Genomic DNA, 14,140 nt, shown 5'->3' with positions numbered 1-14,140 from the left:
ATTGGGGTCCCCCGGAAAGTGAGAAAAAGCAAGAAAAAGCCAGAAGAAAAAGTGAGAAAAAGCCCGAAAAAGTGCGAAGGGGCCCGTTTTCGGAGAAGGCGGGCTCAGGGCGGGCAGGATCTGGCCCAGGCGCCTCCCCCCGCTGTTTCGTGCCCCCTAAAAAGCCCCCCAAGGCCCCGGGGTATCGCAGCAGCCCCCTCGCTCTCCCTCCTCCTCTTCCCTTCCAAGTAAATAAGTTTTTTTTCTTATGTTTTTCCTTTTTTCCTGTCTTTTCTTTTTTTCTTTCCCTTTTTCCTGTCTTTTCTTTTTTTCTTTCCCTTTTTCTTGTCTTTTCTTTTTTTTTCCCCCTTATTATTTCCCCACCAGAGGACGATTAAGGGATAAAAGCTCTCAGCTGCACTTAAAGGCAGATTTGCTGTGCCAGCCCCCGGGTGGGTGAGAGCATCAGCCCCAGCAGGCAGGTGAAAAACGTTGCCTTTTTTGGGGTGTTTTCGGGCAGATTCAGCCCATTTCGGCTCCCCCAGTTCCCTGCCGGAGGTTTTGAGGGGTGATGGCCCTGGGGGTGACAGGGATGGGGACCAAGGATGGGGGTGATGGCCCTGGGGGCGGTGGGGACCTGGGAAGGGGCTGGGACCCCGGGATGGGGTTTGGGGCTGGGGCTGATGTCCGCAGGGGCGATGGGGCTGGGGACCGGGGCTGGGGCTGATGTCCCTGGGGGTGACGGGGACCGAGGGGGTGCCAGGGCTGGGGACGAAGGACCCCGGCGCTGCCCGGCCCGGCCCCCGCCGCCCCTCAGGGCCGGGCTCCCCCGGGGCGGAGCGGGCCGCAGCGGCCGGGCCTGCGGCGGGTGAGAGCGGCGGGAGCGGGCGGCGGGGCTCCGTGGGGGCGGGGGGCTCTGTTACCCCCTACCGAGGCTCTGTAGGGGGTCTGGGGCCTGTGTGGGGTGTTACCCCCCTCTCAGGGCTCTATAGGGGCTGTGGGGTGTGTTACCCCCCCCCCAGGGCTCTATAGGGGCTGTGGGGTGTGTTACCCCCCTCCCAGGGCTCTATAGGGGCTGTGGGGTGTGTTACCCCCCCCCCCAGGGCTCTATAGGGGCTGTGGGGTGTGTTACCCCCCTCCCAGGCTCTATAGGGGCTGTGGGGTGTGTTACCCCCCTCCCAGGGCTCTATAGGGGCTGTGGGGTGTGTTACCCCCCTCCCAGGGCTCTATAGGGGCTGTGGGGTGTGTTACCCCCCCCAGGGCTCTATAGGGGCTGTGGGGTGTGTTACCCCCTCCCAGGCTCTATAGGGGCTGTGGGGTGTGTTACCCCCTCCCAGGGCTCTATAGGGGCTGTGGGGTGTGTTACCCCCCCAGGGCTCTATAGGGGCTGTGGGGTGTGTTACCCCCCCCCAGGGCTCTATAGGGGCTGTGGGGTGTGTTACCCCCCCAGGGCTCTATAGGGGCTGTGGGGTGTGTTACCCCCTCCCAGGGCTCTATAGGGGCTGTGGGGTGTGTTACCCCCTCCCAGGGCTCTATAGGGGCTGTGGGGTGTGTTACCCCCCCCAGGGCTCTATAGGGGCTGTGGGGTGTGTTACCCCCCCCCAGGGCTCTATAGGGGCTGTGGGGTGTGTTACCCCCCCCAGGGCTCTATAGGGGCTGTGGGGTGTGTTACCCCCCCCAGGGCTCTATAGGGGCTGTGGGGTGTGTTACCCCCCCCAGGGCTCTATAGGGGCTGTGGGGTGTGTTACCCCCCCCCAGGGCTCTATAGGGGCTGTGGGGTGTGTTACCCCCCCAGGGCTCTATAGGGGCTGTGGGGTGTGTTACCCCCCCAGGGCTCTATAGGGGCTGTGGGGTGTGTTACCCCCCCCAGGGCTCTATAGGGGCTGTGGGGTGTGTTACCCCCCCCCCCAGGGCTCTATAGGGGCTGTGGGGTGTGTTACCCCCCCCCCCGGGCTCTATAGGGGCGGGGGGGGGGGTTACCCCCCTCCCAGGGCTCTATAGGGGCTGTGGGGTGTGTTACCCCCCCCAGGGCTCTATAGGGGCTGTGGGGTGTGTTACCCCCCCAGGGCTCTATAGGGGCTGTGGGGTGTGTTACCCCCCCCAGGGCTCTATAGGGGCTGTGGGGTGTGTTACCCCCCCCCCAGGGCTCTATAGGGGCTGTGGGGTGTCTTCCCCCCCCCCCAGGGCTCTATAGGGGCTGTGGGGTGTGTTACCCCCCCCCAGGGCTCTATAGGGGCTGTGGGGTGTGTTACCCCCCTCCCAGGGCTCTATAGGGGCTGTGGGGTGTGTTACCCCCCCCCCAGGGCTCTATAGGGGCTGTGGGGTGTGTTACCCCCCCCCCAGGGCTCTATAGGGGCTGTGGGGTGTGTTACCCCCCTGCCTAAGGCCCTACAGGGCCCGTGGGCCCCCGGGGGTGTCGCTCCACCAGCAGCCCCCCCAGCGCCCGAAACCGTCCAGACCAAGACTTTCTGTCTGTTTCTGTCTTCTGGTTGGTTTTTTCCCCAGGGCCCTCCAGCATCCCGGGGCCTCTCCCCCCCGGCTGGGGGACGTCCCCCCGCCCCGGCCCCACAGCAGGGGCTGCCAGCGCCGTCCCCCCACCCGCGGCGGCGCGTCCCGGCGGTGGGCGACTCCCTGGGGACAGGGACGGGCGCCGAGGGGACGCTCCGATCCCCGGGCACCGCCAGCACCCCCGGGGAACCCGGCTGCAGCTTCGTGCTGGGGGGTTCCCGGCGGGTCCCAAACCTTCTCTCCATCCTCCCTTTCCTTTACGCCCCCCAGCAACTTTTTAAAACCAGATTATTTTTGTTTTCCTCCCTCCTCTCTTTTTTTGGGGGGAATAACATTCCTTAAAACGACCCCACAAGAACGGGAAGGGGTCGACGCGATTTAAAAGCCCCTGATGCCTCGCGGGGGTCCCTCGCACAAGCAGCCCCGCTCCCAGCGCCGGTGGGCGATGCCGCGGGTCGGGATCTGGGCGTTTCGGGCAGGCTGCACGGGCGCTGCGGGGTTTTTGGGTACAGATTGGCATCTCCTTGCCGAGGGGAGGAGGGTGTGGGAGGGAAAAGTCAATTGTGGCAGCACCGGAGCTCGATTATGAAGAATAAATTCTTTTCCCGAGGGCTTTTGGCGTGTTGGCTGCTGGGTTGGTATTTTTTTTATTTTTTCCCCTCTCTTTTTGTGCTACCAACCATCCATTTCCCCGCCGAGGAGCAGGTCCCGTCCCCGCAAAGGCCTGACATGGGGAGAGGGGCTCGGCGCCTCCCCCCCAGCACCCTGCGGGTCCCATCCTGCGTCACCCCCTTGCCCCACGGCTCTAGTTATGGTGGCGGGGGGGTCTCCCGGTCGCTGCAGGCGGGATGGGGACGAGGGGTCTGGGGTCTCCCCGCGTGTCCCCCGGCTGTCGCTGACCCCCCTTGCCTGTGTCTCCCCAGAGGCGTCTCCGAGAGCTCGCCCCTGCGCAGAACCCGCTGCCCGAGCCCCTCGGGGTGCGGATCCGGGTCCCACGCTCCTCCGGTGACAGCGGCGGAGAAACGAAGGCGACTCCTTGGCTGGAGAGGTGGGCACCGTCCCCTCGGAGGGGAAACCAGCTTGAGTCTCCCCTTTGTGGCTGCCCCTTCGATCCCAGATAAATTTGCTTTATTTCTCCCCAGTAAGCCCAGTAACGGGACTTTTCCCCGCAGCGCGAGTGCGTTTCGGGGCGCGTCCACCGACATCTGGTATTTCCAGGGTTTGTGCCATCCCTCCCTCCTCGCTGTCTTTCTTTCCCTCCTCAGATGAAAACCTGGGTCTGTGATTCGGGGCAGCAACTGGAAATCTTCATCCCTTTTCTGGGCAAGTACCGTCCGTTCTCGGGGCACTGCTGCCAGACCTGCACCCCGAAGAGCTGGGTAAGAGCGTGGCCCTGGAAGCTCTGGGCTTTGCAGAGCTGGCTGGGAAGGGAATTTGGGATCCCAGGATGCTGGCGAAGGGGACGAGGCCCATCCGAAGGGTCCCGTGTGCCCGGCGGGAGGGCTGGGGGCTGGAGCGGGGCCGGCACAGCCAAAGCCTCCCCACCTCTCCGAGCTGTCCTCCTTCAAAGGCAGACCTGCTGCTGCCGTAAGAGCTGACCCCGCTTTCTCCTTCCAGGATGGCTTCTACCACAAGCAGCTCTCCTCCCTCGGCTTCCGCAATGCCATCCGAGTGACGGAGGAGGACACACGGTGAGGCCGGAACAAGCTCTGTGCCGGGGAACCCTGGGCAAACCATGTTTTTTCCCAGGTTTTATTCTCCCTTTTGTCTGAATCCCTGTGGAAATCCCTTCCCCGGCTGCAGAAGCATGGGGACACCTCTCCATCATCCTTGCTCCCTAATTAGTCCAAGAAGGAGTTACGTTAATTATATTTTGAGAGGCTGGAAGCCGCGTCTCCGGGCGCAGAGCGTTAATACCAGCAGAGAGGAGAGGGCTCGGTCTGTTCCTCTGGCTACTGTCACACTCAGGCTGGGAGGAGAAGTCGGCCACAGAGTTGAGGATTTGGGGTTGTTTCTTTTTTTTAAACAAAGCTTGGTATCTTGCTGCTGTTGGGAAGAGCTTGGCGGGGGGGCTGGGGGCGTTCTCCTTCTCCTCTCTGGCTTCGGCACAAGGACAAGCTCACGCACGCAGCGCTTGGAGCGAGCCCGGCTCCCGGCCCCCGGGGAAAGGCGAAACGGCCTCTTCCCCAACCCCTCCTGCTCTTCCTCCTCCCCATGGGCCCTAACTCCAGACCTCCAGCTGGTGTCAACCAGCCTTTTCCTCCGGCCGAGGAGCTGACGTGGAGCCCTCGACCCCTTTCCTTGCCAAATGCCTGCTATATTTTTTGTTCCGGAGGTGCTGGACTCCTTCGGTTCCTCTCCCCTTTCAGAGCGGTCCCTGGTGGCTTAGCAATTTTGCGCTGTATTTTTCCAAATCGGGTCATTATACTCCATTCAGCTTGAAATATCCCAGCTCCAGCTTTCAAACTATTTGAATAATTCATCTCCACTCGCAGCGACTCGGGAGTTGCGGGATGGCTAAAAAGAGCCCGGTGATGGGTGGCTGAGAGCACAAGCAGAAAGACGAAGGTCTGAAGCTCCCGTGTCTCTCGCCAGCCACCTGCAGCCCTTTCGCTGGGTTGCCGCACGCTCTGTGATATCTAAAACCTCACTTGTGTCCCTTTCAGGTGCTGCCTAGCTCTGATCTGGGGGCAGATTTGGGAAAGTACCCGATTTGGGACCTCTGCAGCATCCTCTGCATGTTTTTAGCAATTTCAGGTTTCCTCCTCACGTGAGGAGCGATGCTGTGAGGACCGGGGTGGCCGGGAGCATCACCCTGCTGGTGCCTCCATTTTCCCAGCTGTAAAACAGGGAGAAAAATCTCAAATTCTTGCCAACAGCTGGTTTGAGGGAGGCCGAGCACCCTGGGAAAGCCCCTAACCACCAGGACTGTCTCCCTCCCTGCCCAGGTACCGGGGCTGGCTGGTCCGAAGGGTCTGTGGTTTCCTCGCTGTCTGGGACTGGAAGATTCCTGCTGACACCCCCGGAGACCTCCCGGCGAGGATCTGCCGCAGCAAGAGGTAGGTGGGAGCAGCCCGAGGGGCTCCCTGGGTCACCTTCACCTCTGGCAGGACCCGGCTCCTGCAGCCTCATCCCCCAGTCCTGCGGGATCCCATGCGGTCGCCGGAGCGAGGGATGCGCTTGCTGGCTCCCGGCGGAAAGAAACGCGCCAGCTCCTGCTCGCTGCTGCGCCCTTCCCACAAGCTCCCCCCGAGGAAGGGGCTTTGCAGCCGCTCCGCCCGGGCTCAGCACCCCCAGAGGGGGTTTGGTGCCCCGGTTCGGTGGGGAACCGGCTCTCCAGGCTCTGCTGAGGCTCTCCCGGTCTCGCCTGGTCCGGAGCACATGGTGTCTGGGGTGTCGTGGCCTTGTCAGGCAACTGTCACCTAATTCGTTGTCATCGCTAATTACACAGCATGAGGCCGCAGCCGGTACATTGTAATTACTGTAACGCAGAATGCTTTTCAAGCCCTTGCTCTGCCTCCTGCTTCCCACCTCCTCTCCGTCCCCTCTCCACAGGGTACGGGATGTCGCTACCGGCCAGACCCGTGGCTCGAGAGGGGACGGCGAGTCCCACCGGCGGTGGAAGGAGAAAGCACTCCAGATCCTGGCCGAAATCCAGGCCCCGCTCTCCCTTCTCATGCTGAGGTCTGCGCTCCCTCTCCGGGGAGGGTTGTGGGTGCGGATCCCCCTTCATGGGCATCTCCCACCTCCTCCTGGAGGGGTCCCGGTTCCTGGCTGGGGCATTCCCAGTCCCTCTCCTCCACTCCAGGTCTCTCATGCTCTTAACTTGTGCGTTAAGCCCCTTCGGATGGGCTTTCAGCGGTGGCTCGGTGCCTCGCTCCCACGAGCCAGCCTTTGGGGGGACACACGGGGATCCTTTGGGGGACGTACATGGATCCTTTGGGGGATGCGTGTGCAGGTTGCCCAGGGCTACACCGGCAGGACAGGCAGCCCCTGGGGTCCCGCGCAGCTCCCTGGGGATATTTCCCCCAATTTCTTCCAAGGAGCTGGAATCTGACACCGGAGTGGAGAAGGGAGGGAGGGGGGAGAAAAAAAACCACTGGGAGGATGGAAATCAAAGCAAAGCAAAAGGGAACTTTTCTTTTCTCTCTCTCCTCTCTTCTTTTTTTCCTCCTGTCATTGAGAAATTGGCAATTAAAGGTTGCATTGTAGCCTAATTGCTTGTCTGATTGAGCTGTAATAAAAGAACCCTCTGAGCAGTCTGAAGTATTTAAAGGGAAGAAATTACCCAGGGGATAAAAGCCTTCGGATCCTTCCCGTAAACAGCGTGCGGGAGGACGGGGAGATGGAGGGGTAATTGACTTCAGCTTTTGTTGCTGGGGGGGAGAAGGGGGTGGTCTTGTCACATCCAGCCTTTAATGTTTTAACTTAATTTATAATAAAGCTGTTTATTTGCTTTACGGGAGCTGAGAAGTGACATTTCGAGTTGAGCTGTCCCATGCAACCCCCTTTGCTGCCTGGATGGGGAAACTGAGGCAGGGAGGGGTGGCCTGGGTAAGGTCTCGGGGGGGGGGCTTGGGGGCAGCCACGGCCCCTGCGGGGTTGCTCACTTGCTTGTTTTCCTGCAGGCTGTGCAGCTGGGCCCTGCTCAGGCTCCTGAACCGCCTCTTCCTCAGCGTGCAGCTCCACCGAGGGCAGCTGGAGATGGTGCTGCAGGCCGCCAGGACGGTAGGGAGCCCAGCGAGGTGCGCTCGGCCCCGCGCCTCGCCATCAGCACAGCGGGCGCTGAACCCTGGCCGCCTTCCTTGCAGCCCGGCGTGCCGCTGGTTTTCCTCTCGACGCACAAATCCCAGCTGGATGGGCTGCTCCTGTCCTTCCTCCTCTTCTCCCAGGGGCTGGGAGTGCCCAGGGTGACGGTGGGCGGCCAGCCCTGCAGCCCTCACCTCCGGTAAGGCACGGCAGATGCCCGCTGGAGCCTGGCAGGTGGCCAGCTCCCTGCATATGGAAGAGGGAATTGCGCTTACAAAGCCCCTGGGCCGGCATGGGGAGCAAGGGGGACGTGACCCTGTGCAAGGTGGGTGACGGTGGTGTCTTCTTTCCCCTGCAGAGCCTTGCTCGGCCGCCTGGGAGGGATTTTCCTGCCTTCGAGGGTGGAGCAGACACCGAGCGACCGGGACGAAGGGCTCCCGGGGGCTGTCCTGGCCGCGGTAGGTCCAGCCTGGGGTGCTGGGAGGGATGAAACATCCCCCCGAGCTCCGAAAGCGCTCGGCAAAGGCGTCTAGGGGTGTCTCGACCCCGGGCTGGCCAAGCCTTTTGGCTGTGCATCCCCGGGGTGCTGCCGGTACCCCCAGCCTCACCCCGTCTCCCCCACCAGTACGTCGGGGAGGTGCTGAGGAGCCGACAGCCTCTGCTCATCTTCCTGGAAGAGCCCCCCGTCGCCCTGCGCCTCTCCGCCCCTGCCCGCGAGTGGCTGGCCCTGGTCTACCGAGCCGTGCGGGACGGCGCCGTCCCCGACGTCCTCCTGGTGCCCGTGGGCATCGCCTACGACGTGGTCCCTGGCGGTTTGCACCGGGAAGGAGCGGTGAGAGGTCTTGCCGGTGTGGGTGCAGCACCCAAATCGCTCGGTGTGTCCCTGGGGAGCGGCGCTTGCCCGCCATCACCCCATTAACGCTTTGGTCCCCTCTCTTCCCAGCACGGTGCTCAGCCCCTCGGCCTCGGTGCCTGCCTCTGGGCAGCGTGCCGGGCCATGCGCCGAAACCTTGGCTGTGCCCGGGTGGACTTTGCCGAGCCCTTCTCCTTACAGGTACGGCAGCGGGGTTTCCAGCCGGGGCCCCTGGCTGGATCTGTCTCGGCCCTGGAGGGTTTATTGCCGTGATGTTGGCGGCTTGGACTGAGGGCTTTGGGGTGGCTGGAGGGGATCCAGTGGTCTCCAGGGGATCCGGTGAGCCCACCTTTAGGGGAAGCTGGGGGGTTCCTGGGGCAATGGGGCAGCGCTCGTGGGCCCTGGGGACCCAAGGGATCGAGTCAGCCCTCGGTCCCCTGGGGACCGAGGGCTGCGAGCACCCACAGGCTCGTTTGTCCTCCTTCCCAGGAGTTCGCGGCCACAAGCCTCGTCAGGCAGAGCTGCAAGGGGAAGCTGCTGGAGGAGCTGCTGCTGCCCACCATCCTTGGCACGTGGTAAGCGGGAGCCGAGCCTCGGGGCAGCGTCTCGCCTCCGATGTCTGCTCCCGGCCCTGCTTTCTCACCCCTCTCGCCCCGTTTTCTCCAGGCCCAGCCAGCTGGATGGCAAGAAAGCAGAGATTTGGGGTCCTGGCCCCGCGACGGCCGCCGGCTTGGAGGCAGAAGAGGAAATGTTGGTGACCGAGCTGGGCCTGCACTCCCTGAGCGGTGAGGGGTCTGCTGGGGCAGGCAGGAGTCCGTCCTCCCGCCGTCTGCCTGTCCGCGCAGGGCTGCGGCTCAGCCGCGCTCGCCTGGTCCTGCCACGGTCGCCCCTCGTGCTCCCGCCGGCGCGGAGGCGGCTGTGCCATTACCGGTTATTTTTTGGGCGCTGCGGTGATGCAGCCGGCGGGGTGACGGCTGCCTGGCGGCTGCCTGGCAGCGCCTGTTCCCTGGCTGGAAACGGAGAGTGTAGGCAACCGGGGGCTGGTGGGGGGGGTAAAGCGGCCCGGCACCCGCTGGGTGATGTCCTTTGGGATGTCACCCCCGCTGCCTTCTCTCCCCTTTGGGCTCGGGGCGGGGAGCTAATCCCCCGATGGCTAACAAGCGCCTCTGGCTCCCTGGCAGACGGCGTTGCCTGCTCCGCCGTCATGGCTGTGGGGATCACGTCCGCGCTGCTGCTGCACAAGCACCGGGAGGTGAGACAAGGAGGTGTCCAGGTTCCTCCTCCTTTGGAGGAAGACTGCCAGAGCCGCCCCCGCCGTGCAGGGGACCAGCTCATCCTCCTCTTCCTCCAGGGCGTCTTCCTCTCCCGGCTGATGCTGGACTTCGCCTGGCTGCTGGAGGAGATCCTGCTGCGCCAGCGCGACGTGGGCTTCTCGGGGCAGCTCCGCGCCCTGGTGCGGCACAGCCTCGTCCTGCTCGGAGCCCGCCTCACCCTCTACCACCTCTCCCCCCTCGGTGACGTCCTGGTGGTCCCCGAGGCCTCGGCGAAGGCCCTGAGGGAGCTGGGCCAGCACAGCGCTGCCATCCTGCCCGTCTTCGCCAGCGAGGCGGTGGGAGGTGAGGAGCGAGGCGTGGGGGATCGGTGACGGCGGGGGGGAATCGGTGACACCGTTTTCCTGGCAGCCTGCGCCATCCGTGCCTTGCTGCTGGAGATGCTGCCCTTCCTGGGGGCGACCGTCGGACCCTCCGGCATCGTGCTCAGCCAGGACGAGCTGCACCGCAAGACCCTGGAGCTGCTCCGGCTGCTGCCCCCAAACCTGCTGGGGTTCCAGGTGAGGGGCTGGCGGCGCGGGGTGGCACTGCCATTGTGTGGAAGTGGCCTGTCACTGCTGCCCGTGGGGTCATCCAGCTCCCTGCCAGCCCCTTGCCTCCTCTTCCTCAGCCCTGCCAGCCCCTGGACTGCCGGAGCCAGGACATTGTGGACAAGCTCCTTCTCTGCGGGCTGCTGGAGGCCGAAGAGGTGGGTGCCCTGCCAGGACCCCCTCCCCGCGCCGCGGATGGGTGGCTCAGCCCTTCCTGCACCCTCCGGCCCTGGCTGGGAAGGGGATGAGGAACCGGGGTCCCTGCGGGGCGGCATCGAAGGTCCCTGCTCCCGGCTTGTCCCCGCAGCCAGAGAGCGAGCGCTGGGTCTGCGACTTGGCCCCGCGGCCCTTCTGCAAGCGACAGCCCTGGACAGGGATGGACTTCACCGACAGCGACAGTGACAGCGAGGTCGAGGTCCCCAAGCGCTGCTTCAAGGTACACAGGGTGTCCCCCGGCTGCCCCCGTGGCAGGGTGAGGACGGTCTCCCCAAACTCTGGCTTCCCCCATCCAGCTCAGGGAGCCCCAGGGCTCGCCCGGCTTCCTCCTCTTCCTCTGCCGGCTCCTGAGCCCTGTGCTGAGGACCTACGCCAGAGCCGCGGCTTTCCTGGACCGACCCAGCTGGCCCCAGCCCGGTACGACCCCCTGCGCCTGAGCAACCGCTTCTCCGACCCCACCAGCCCCGCTTGGCTTGGCTCTTGGGGAAACTGAGGCACAGCCGAAGCTGCCTGGCAGCCCTGGCTCCACACCAGGACCAGAGCAGGGCTGTGCCCCCCTGGGAGCTGGGGTTTGACCCCCTCCTGTCTCCCCAACCCCAGAGGCTGCCTGCGTGGAGTCGCTGCTGCAGTTCCTGGCCGAGGAGGATGGTTTCGGTGAGTCAGGGTGGGGGGTGGACAGGGCCTCGCTCCCGCTTTGGGGTCAGCACCCCCAAAAGCCGGGCCAGGGGTGCCCGGAGGGTGGGATGCGGGTGCTCCCTCGGGGATTTCTCTCCCTCCAGAGCCCCCCAACAGGAGCCTGGCCCTGAGCTCCCTGCAGACCTTCAAGGAGATGGGGGTAAGCACCCCCGAGGCTCCGCCGGCCCCCCTGACCTTGAACTACTGCGCCGCGACGCTCCTCTCCCTCCCCAGGTGCTGGAGGAGGTGCGGACCCCCGCCGGCCCCCTGCTCCACCTCGCCCAGCCTTTCCGCTCCCGCGCCAGCCAGGAGAAGCTGGAAGCCTTCATCCAGCAGTTCACCCAGCCGTAGGCGCCGGCGCGGCCGCCGTGGTGCCGATAAACCTGGGAGCAGGTACCCGACCGGCCTCGTGCGTTTATTGAAGGGGAAGGCAGGCGCATCGGGGCGAGATTTGGCGTCTCCCTCTTCACACCACCTTGTTGCAGATGGCGCCCAGCTCCTCGATCTCGCACCGCACCTCGTCTCCTCTCTGCGAGGGGCAGGGGGACGCTGGCAGCCCCCGTCGCCTTGTCCCCCGCGGGGTCCTGTATGTCCCCGCTCTGCCACCCCCAACCCTATTTCCAGCCCCCCCCCCTTCCCTCACCTTAAGGAACACGGGGGGCTTCCGAAAGGCCCCCACGCCAGGAGGGGTTCCTGTCAGAAGGATGTCCCCGGGGACCAGCGTGACAAACCTGGGGCGAGGGAGACACAGGCGGTGACAGCCGTCACCCCCTGAGCCCCTGGGGAACGGTGCTGGTGCCGCCAGCACCTACCGGGAGACCCAGGCGATGAGTTTGGGCAGCCTGAAGATGAGCTGGCTGGTGCTGCTGTCCTGCATCACCTGCCCGTTCACGCTGCAGCGGATGCCGAGGTTGTGGACATCTGCGGGGACAGAGGGGACGCGTCACCCTGGGAGGGGACATGGGGACAGCGCCGCGGGATCCCCGCTGCCGGGAACCCCCCACCGCAGGAAAAGGTGGATGCTTTTGGGCAAATTTAGCGCCCGCTGCCTCCTGCATTAGCCAGGAGAGTCCCTGTCCTGTCCCCGTCCTGTCCCCACCTGCCACCGCATCCTTGGTGACAAGAGCCGGCCCCAGGGGACAGAAGGTGTCGAAGGTTTTCCCCAGCAGCCACTGCCTCCCATTCCTCTTCATCTGCCAGTCCCGGGCGCTGACGTCGTTGGCCACCGTGAAGCCCACGACGTGGTCCAGCGCCGCCGACTCCTTGGGGTGGAGGGGGGTGACAACGGGGTCTCACTTAGCCCGGGGGAGCCCCGAGAGGAGGAGGGGCAGGGCGGGGTACCTCGATGTGCTTCCCCTTCTTCCCGATGACGGCGGCCAGCTCCACCTCCCAGTCCACCTCCTGCGGGAGAAGACGGGGGCTTGGAGGGGCCGCACCCCACGGCGCGGGGGGCACGGCGCGGGGGTACTCACGCTGCTCTCCTCGGGGTGTATGATGTCATCGAAGGGCCCGATGATGGCGCTGGGGAACTTGCTGAAGATGATGGGCTCCTTGGGGATCTTCACGTCCTGCTCCAGGCAGTGGTCGCGGTAGTTGAGCCCCACGCAGATCACCTTCTCCGGGTCCCCGATGGGCGCCAGCAGCCGTGCCGTCCCCCGCGGCAGCCGGTGCCGCCCCGACTCCAGCGCCCTGCGGGGCCGGCGGGGCTCAGCGCCGGGGCCGTGTCCCGCGCCGCGGCCGCCGGCGTAGGGGCACCCACCTTCGGGCGAGGGCCAGGCCGCCCTGGCCGCTCTCCAGGAAGGCGCGCATGGAGCGGGGCAGCGCCGGCTCCGCCGCGCTCAGGTCCACCAGGCTCCCCCCGGCCGCCTCCTCCAGCCCCAGCCGGGGCTCGGCCCCCCCGGGCCCCCGGAACCGCACCAGCCGCATGGCCCCCGCCAGCCGCATCCGCCTGCGGGCACCGGCCACCGGATCCTTGGGATCCTGCCCCCGGTGGATCCCGGCACCGGCCGTGGCCCCCGCCCTGGGGTGTGCGTGGGGGCCGGGGACTTTGACCCCCGGCGCGGGGGGATCCCGGGGGGCTGGCACCCTGCCGTGGGGAAGGGGCGGATCCCGGCACCCGAGGGATCCTGGAGGGAAGGGAGATCCCAGCACCAGGGTCCCCGGTGGAGGCAGAGTAGATTCCCCCGGCGGGGGGCAGATCCCAGCGTGGGACAGATTGGGAGGGGAGAGGGGATCGGGCCCTAGTAAGGAAAGGCTGGGGGCAGTGGATCCCTCCCCGGGGGGCAGATCCCAGCACAGAGCAGATCCCCAGTACGGCAGCGAAACCCTCCCAGGGCAGGGAATGGGTCCCAGCATGGGCCGGATCCAGGGGAGAGATGGGATCTCCCAGCACACCGGAGGAGGGGGAGCAGATCACCTGATCCCACACAGCCCCGATCCTGCGGGATCCCCGCCACCCCGCGCAGCCCCGATCCCAGGGATCCCCCCGATCCCGCACAACCCCAGCCCTGGGGGATCCCTCCCCCTGACCCCACACAGCCCCAATCCTGGGGGATTCCCCCCCCCCCCCCCGATCCCACACAGCCCCGATCCCAAGGCTCCCCCCGGTCCCGCACTGCTCCAGTCCCAGAGGATGTCCCGCTCAGCCCAGCGCCAGGGACTCCCTTGGTCCCGAGGATCCCCCCCATCCCAGGGATCCCCCCGATCCCAGGGGATTCCTCCCCCCCCCCCCCCCCAAATCCCAGGGGATTCCCCGATCCCGGGGAGGGCCCATGGGGGATCCCGGTGCCACCTACGTCACGCGCCGCGTCACCCCTCTCTCGGCACGCGCCGACCCCGCGGCACCCGCGTGAAGGTGTCCCCCCGCCCCGCGCCGAGTCCCCGCCCCTCCCTCCCGACCAATGCGAGGGCGGCGAAGGCGGGGCCGCGTCGGCCTCGCCGCCAATGAGAGCCGGCGGCGCTCGGCCACGCCTCCCCCTCGCCGGAGGGGCGGGGAAGCGGCGTTGCTAGGATACGGGGGGCGGCCGCCATGACGGCGCCCCGCCGCCATGACAGCGCCGCCATGACGGCGCCGAGGCCGGGGCCGGCGGAGCGCCGCGGCGGGAGCGAGCCGGGCCGAGGCGGGTGTTTCTCACCTTTATTTCATGGAGACACGCAGTGAGTGAACGAGCAACAGGCGGCTGCGGAGGAGGGGGCCGGGCCGGGGCGGGGGCCTGGCTGGGGCCTGGCTGAGGCCTGGCTGAGGCGCGACCTGGCCTCCCCGGCCCGTTTGTGAGGAGAAAAACAGCAGAAATAACCCA

At 65.8% G+C, this 14,140-nt stretch overlaps 2 protein-coding genes across 5 annotated transcripts; one reads left to right on the top strand and one right to left on the bottom strand.

The window, feature by feature from the left end:
* Window positions 1-423: 423 nt before the first annotated feature.
* On the top strand, window positions 424-11,263 carry LOC104022622 (glycerol-3-phosphate acyltransferase 2, mitochondrial). 4 transcript variants are annotated; one of them, XM_087762760.1, is made up of 20 exons: window positions 424-461; window positions 3,411-3,535; window positions 3,753-3,866; window positions 4,105-4,178; window positions 5,436-5,546; window positions 6,043-6,171; window positions 7,116-7,215; window positions 7,299-7,435; window positions 7,595-7,694; window positions 7,862-8,068; window positions 8,180-8,290; window positions 8,579-8,664; window positions 8,756-9,705; window positions 9,772-9,920; window positions 10,031-10,108; window positions 10,258-10,386; window positions 10,463-10,583; window positions 10,767-10,820; window positions 10,946-11,001; window positions 11,076-11,192. In XM_087762760.1, exons 3-20 carry the CDS (start codon window positions 3,753-3,755, stop codon window positions 11,190-11,192), a joined length of 2,823 nt encoding a protein of 940 aa, XP_087618886.1. In that variant the 5' UTR covers window positions 424-461; window positions 3,411-3,535. The 4 variants fall into 4 exon arrangements, with proteins under 4 accessions (XP_087618886.1, XP_087618885.1, XP_087618883.1 ...); XM_087762759.1 differs by lacking the exon at window positions 10,946-11,001 and having other exon boundaries at window positions 11,076-11,263; XM_087762757.1 differs by having other exon boundaries at window positions 10,258-10,583; window positions 11,076-11,263.
* LOC104022624 (oxaloacetate tautomerase FAHD2A, mitochondrial) lies at window positions 11,236-13,717 on the bottom strand. Its single transcript, XM_087762818.1, has 8 exons — window positions 13,637-13,717; window positions 12,601-12,789; window positions 12,314-12,530; window positions 12,183-12,242; window positions 11,941-12,103; window positions 11,654-11,762; window positions 11,485-11,572; window positions 11,236-11,370 (listed from the first exon to the last, which is right to left on the bottom strand). The coding sequence occupies exons 2-8, from the start codon at window positions 12,783-12,785 to the stop codon at window positions 11,308-11,310; spliced, it is 885 nt and encodes a 294-aa protein (XP_087618944.1). The 5' UTR covers window positions 12,786-12,789; window positions 13,637-13,717; the 3' UTR covers window positions 11,236-11,307.
* Between the last annotated feature and the right edge of the window lie 423 nt (window positions 13,718-14,140).

This window comes from Nipponia nippon, unplaced genomic scaffold (assembly GCF_047370975.1).
Source record: "Nipponia nippon isolate SJK-2023a ecotype South Korea unplaced genomic scaffold, ASM4737097v1 scaffold_27, whole genome shotgun sequence".
NCBI classification, from domain to species: domain Eukaryota; kingdom Metazoa; phylum Chordata; class Aves; order Pelecaniformes; family Threskiornithidae; genus Nipponia; species Nipponia nippon.
Note: the sequence above shows the minus strand (reverse complement) of the source record. Positions and strands in the feature narration are given on the sequence as shown.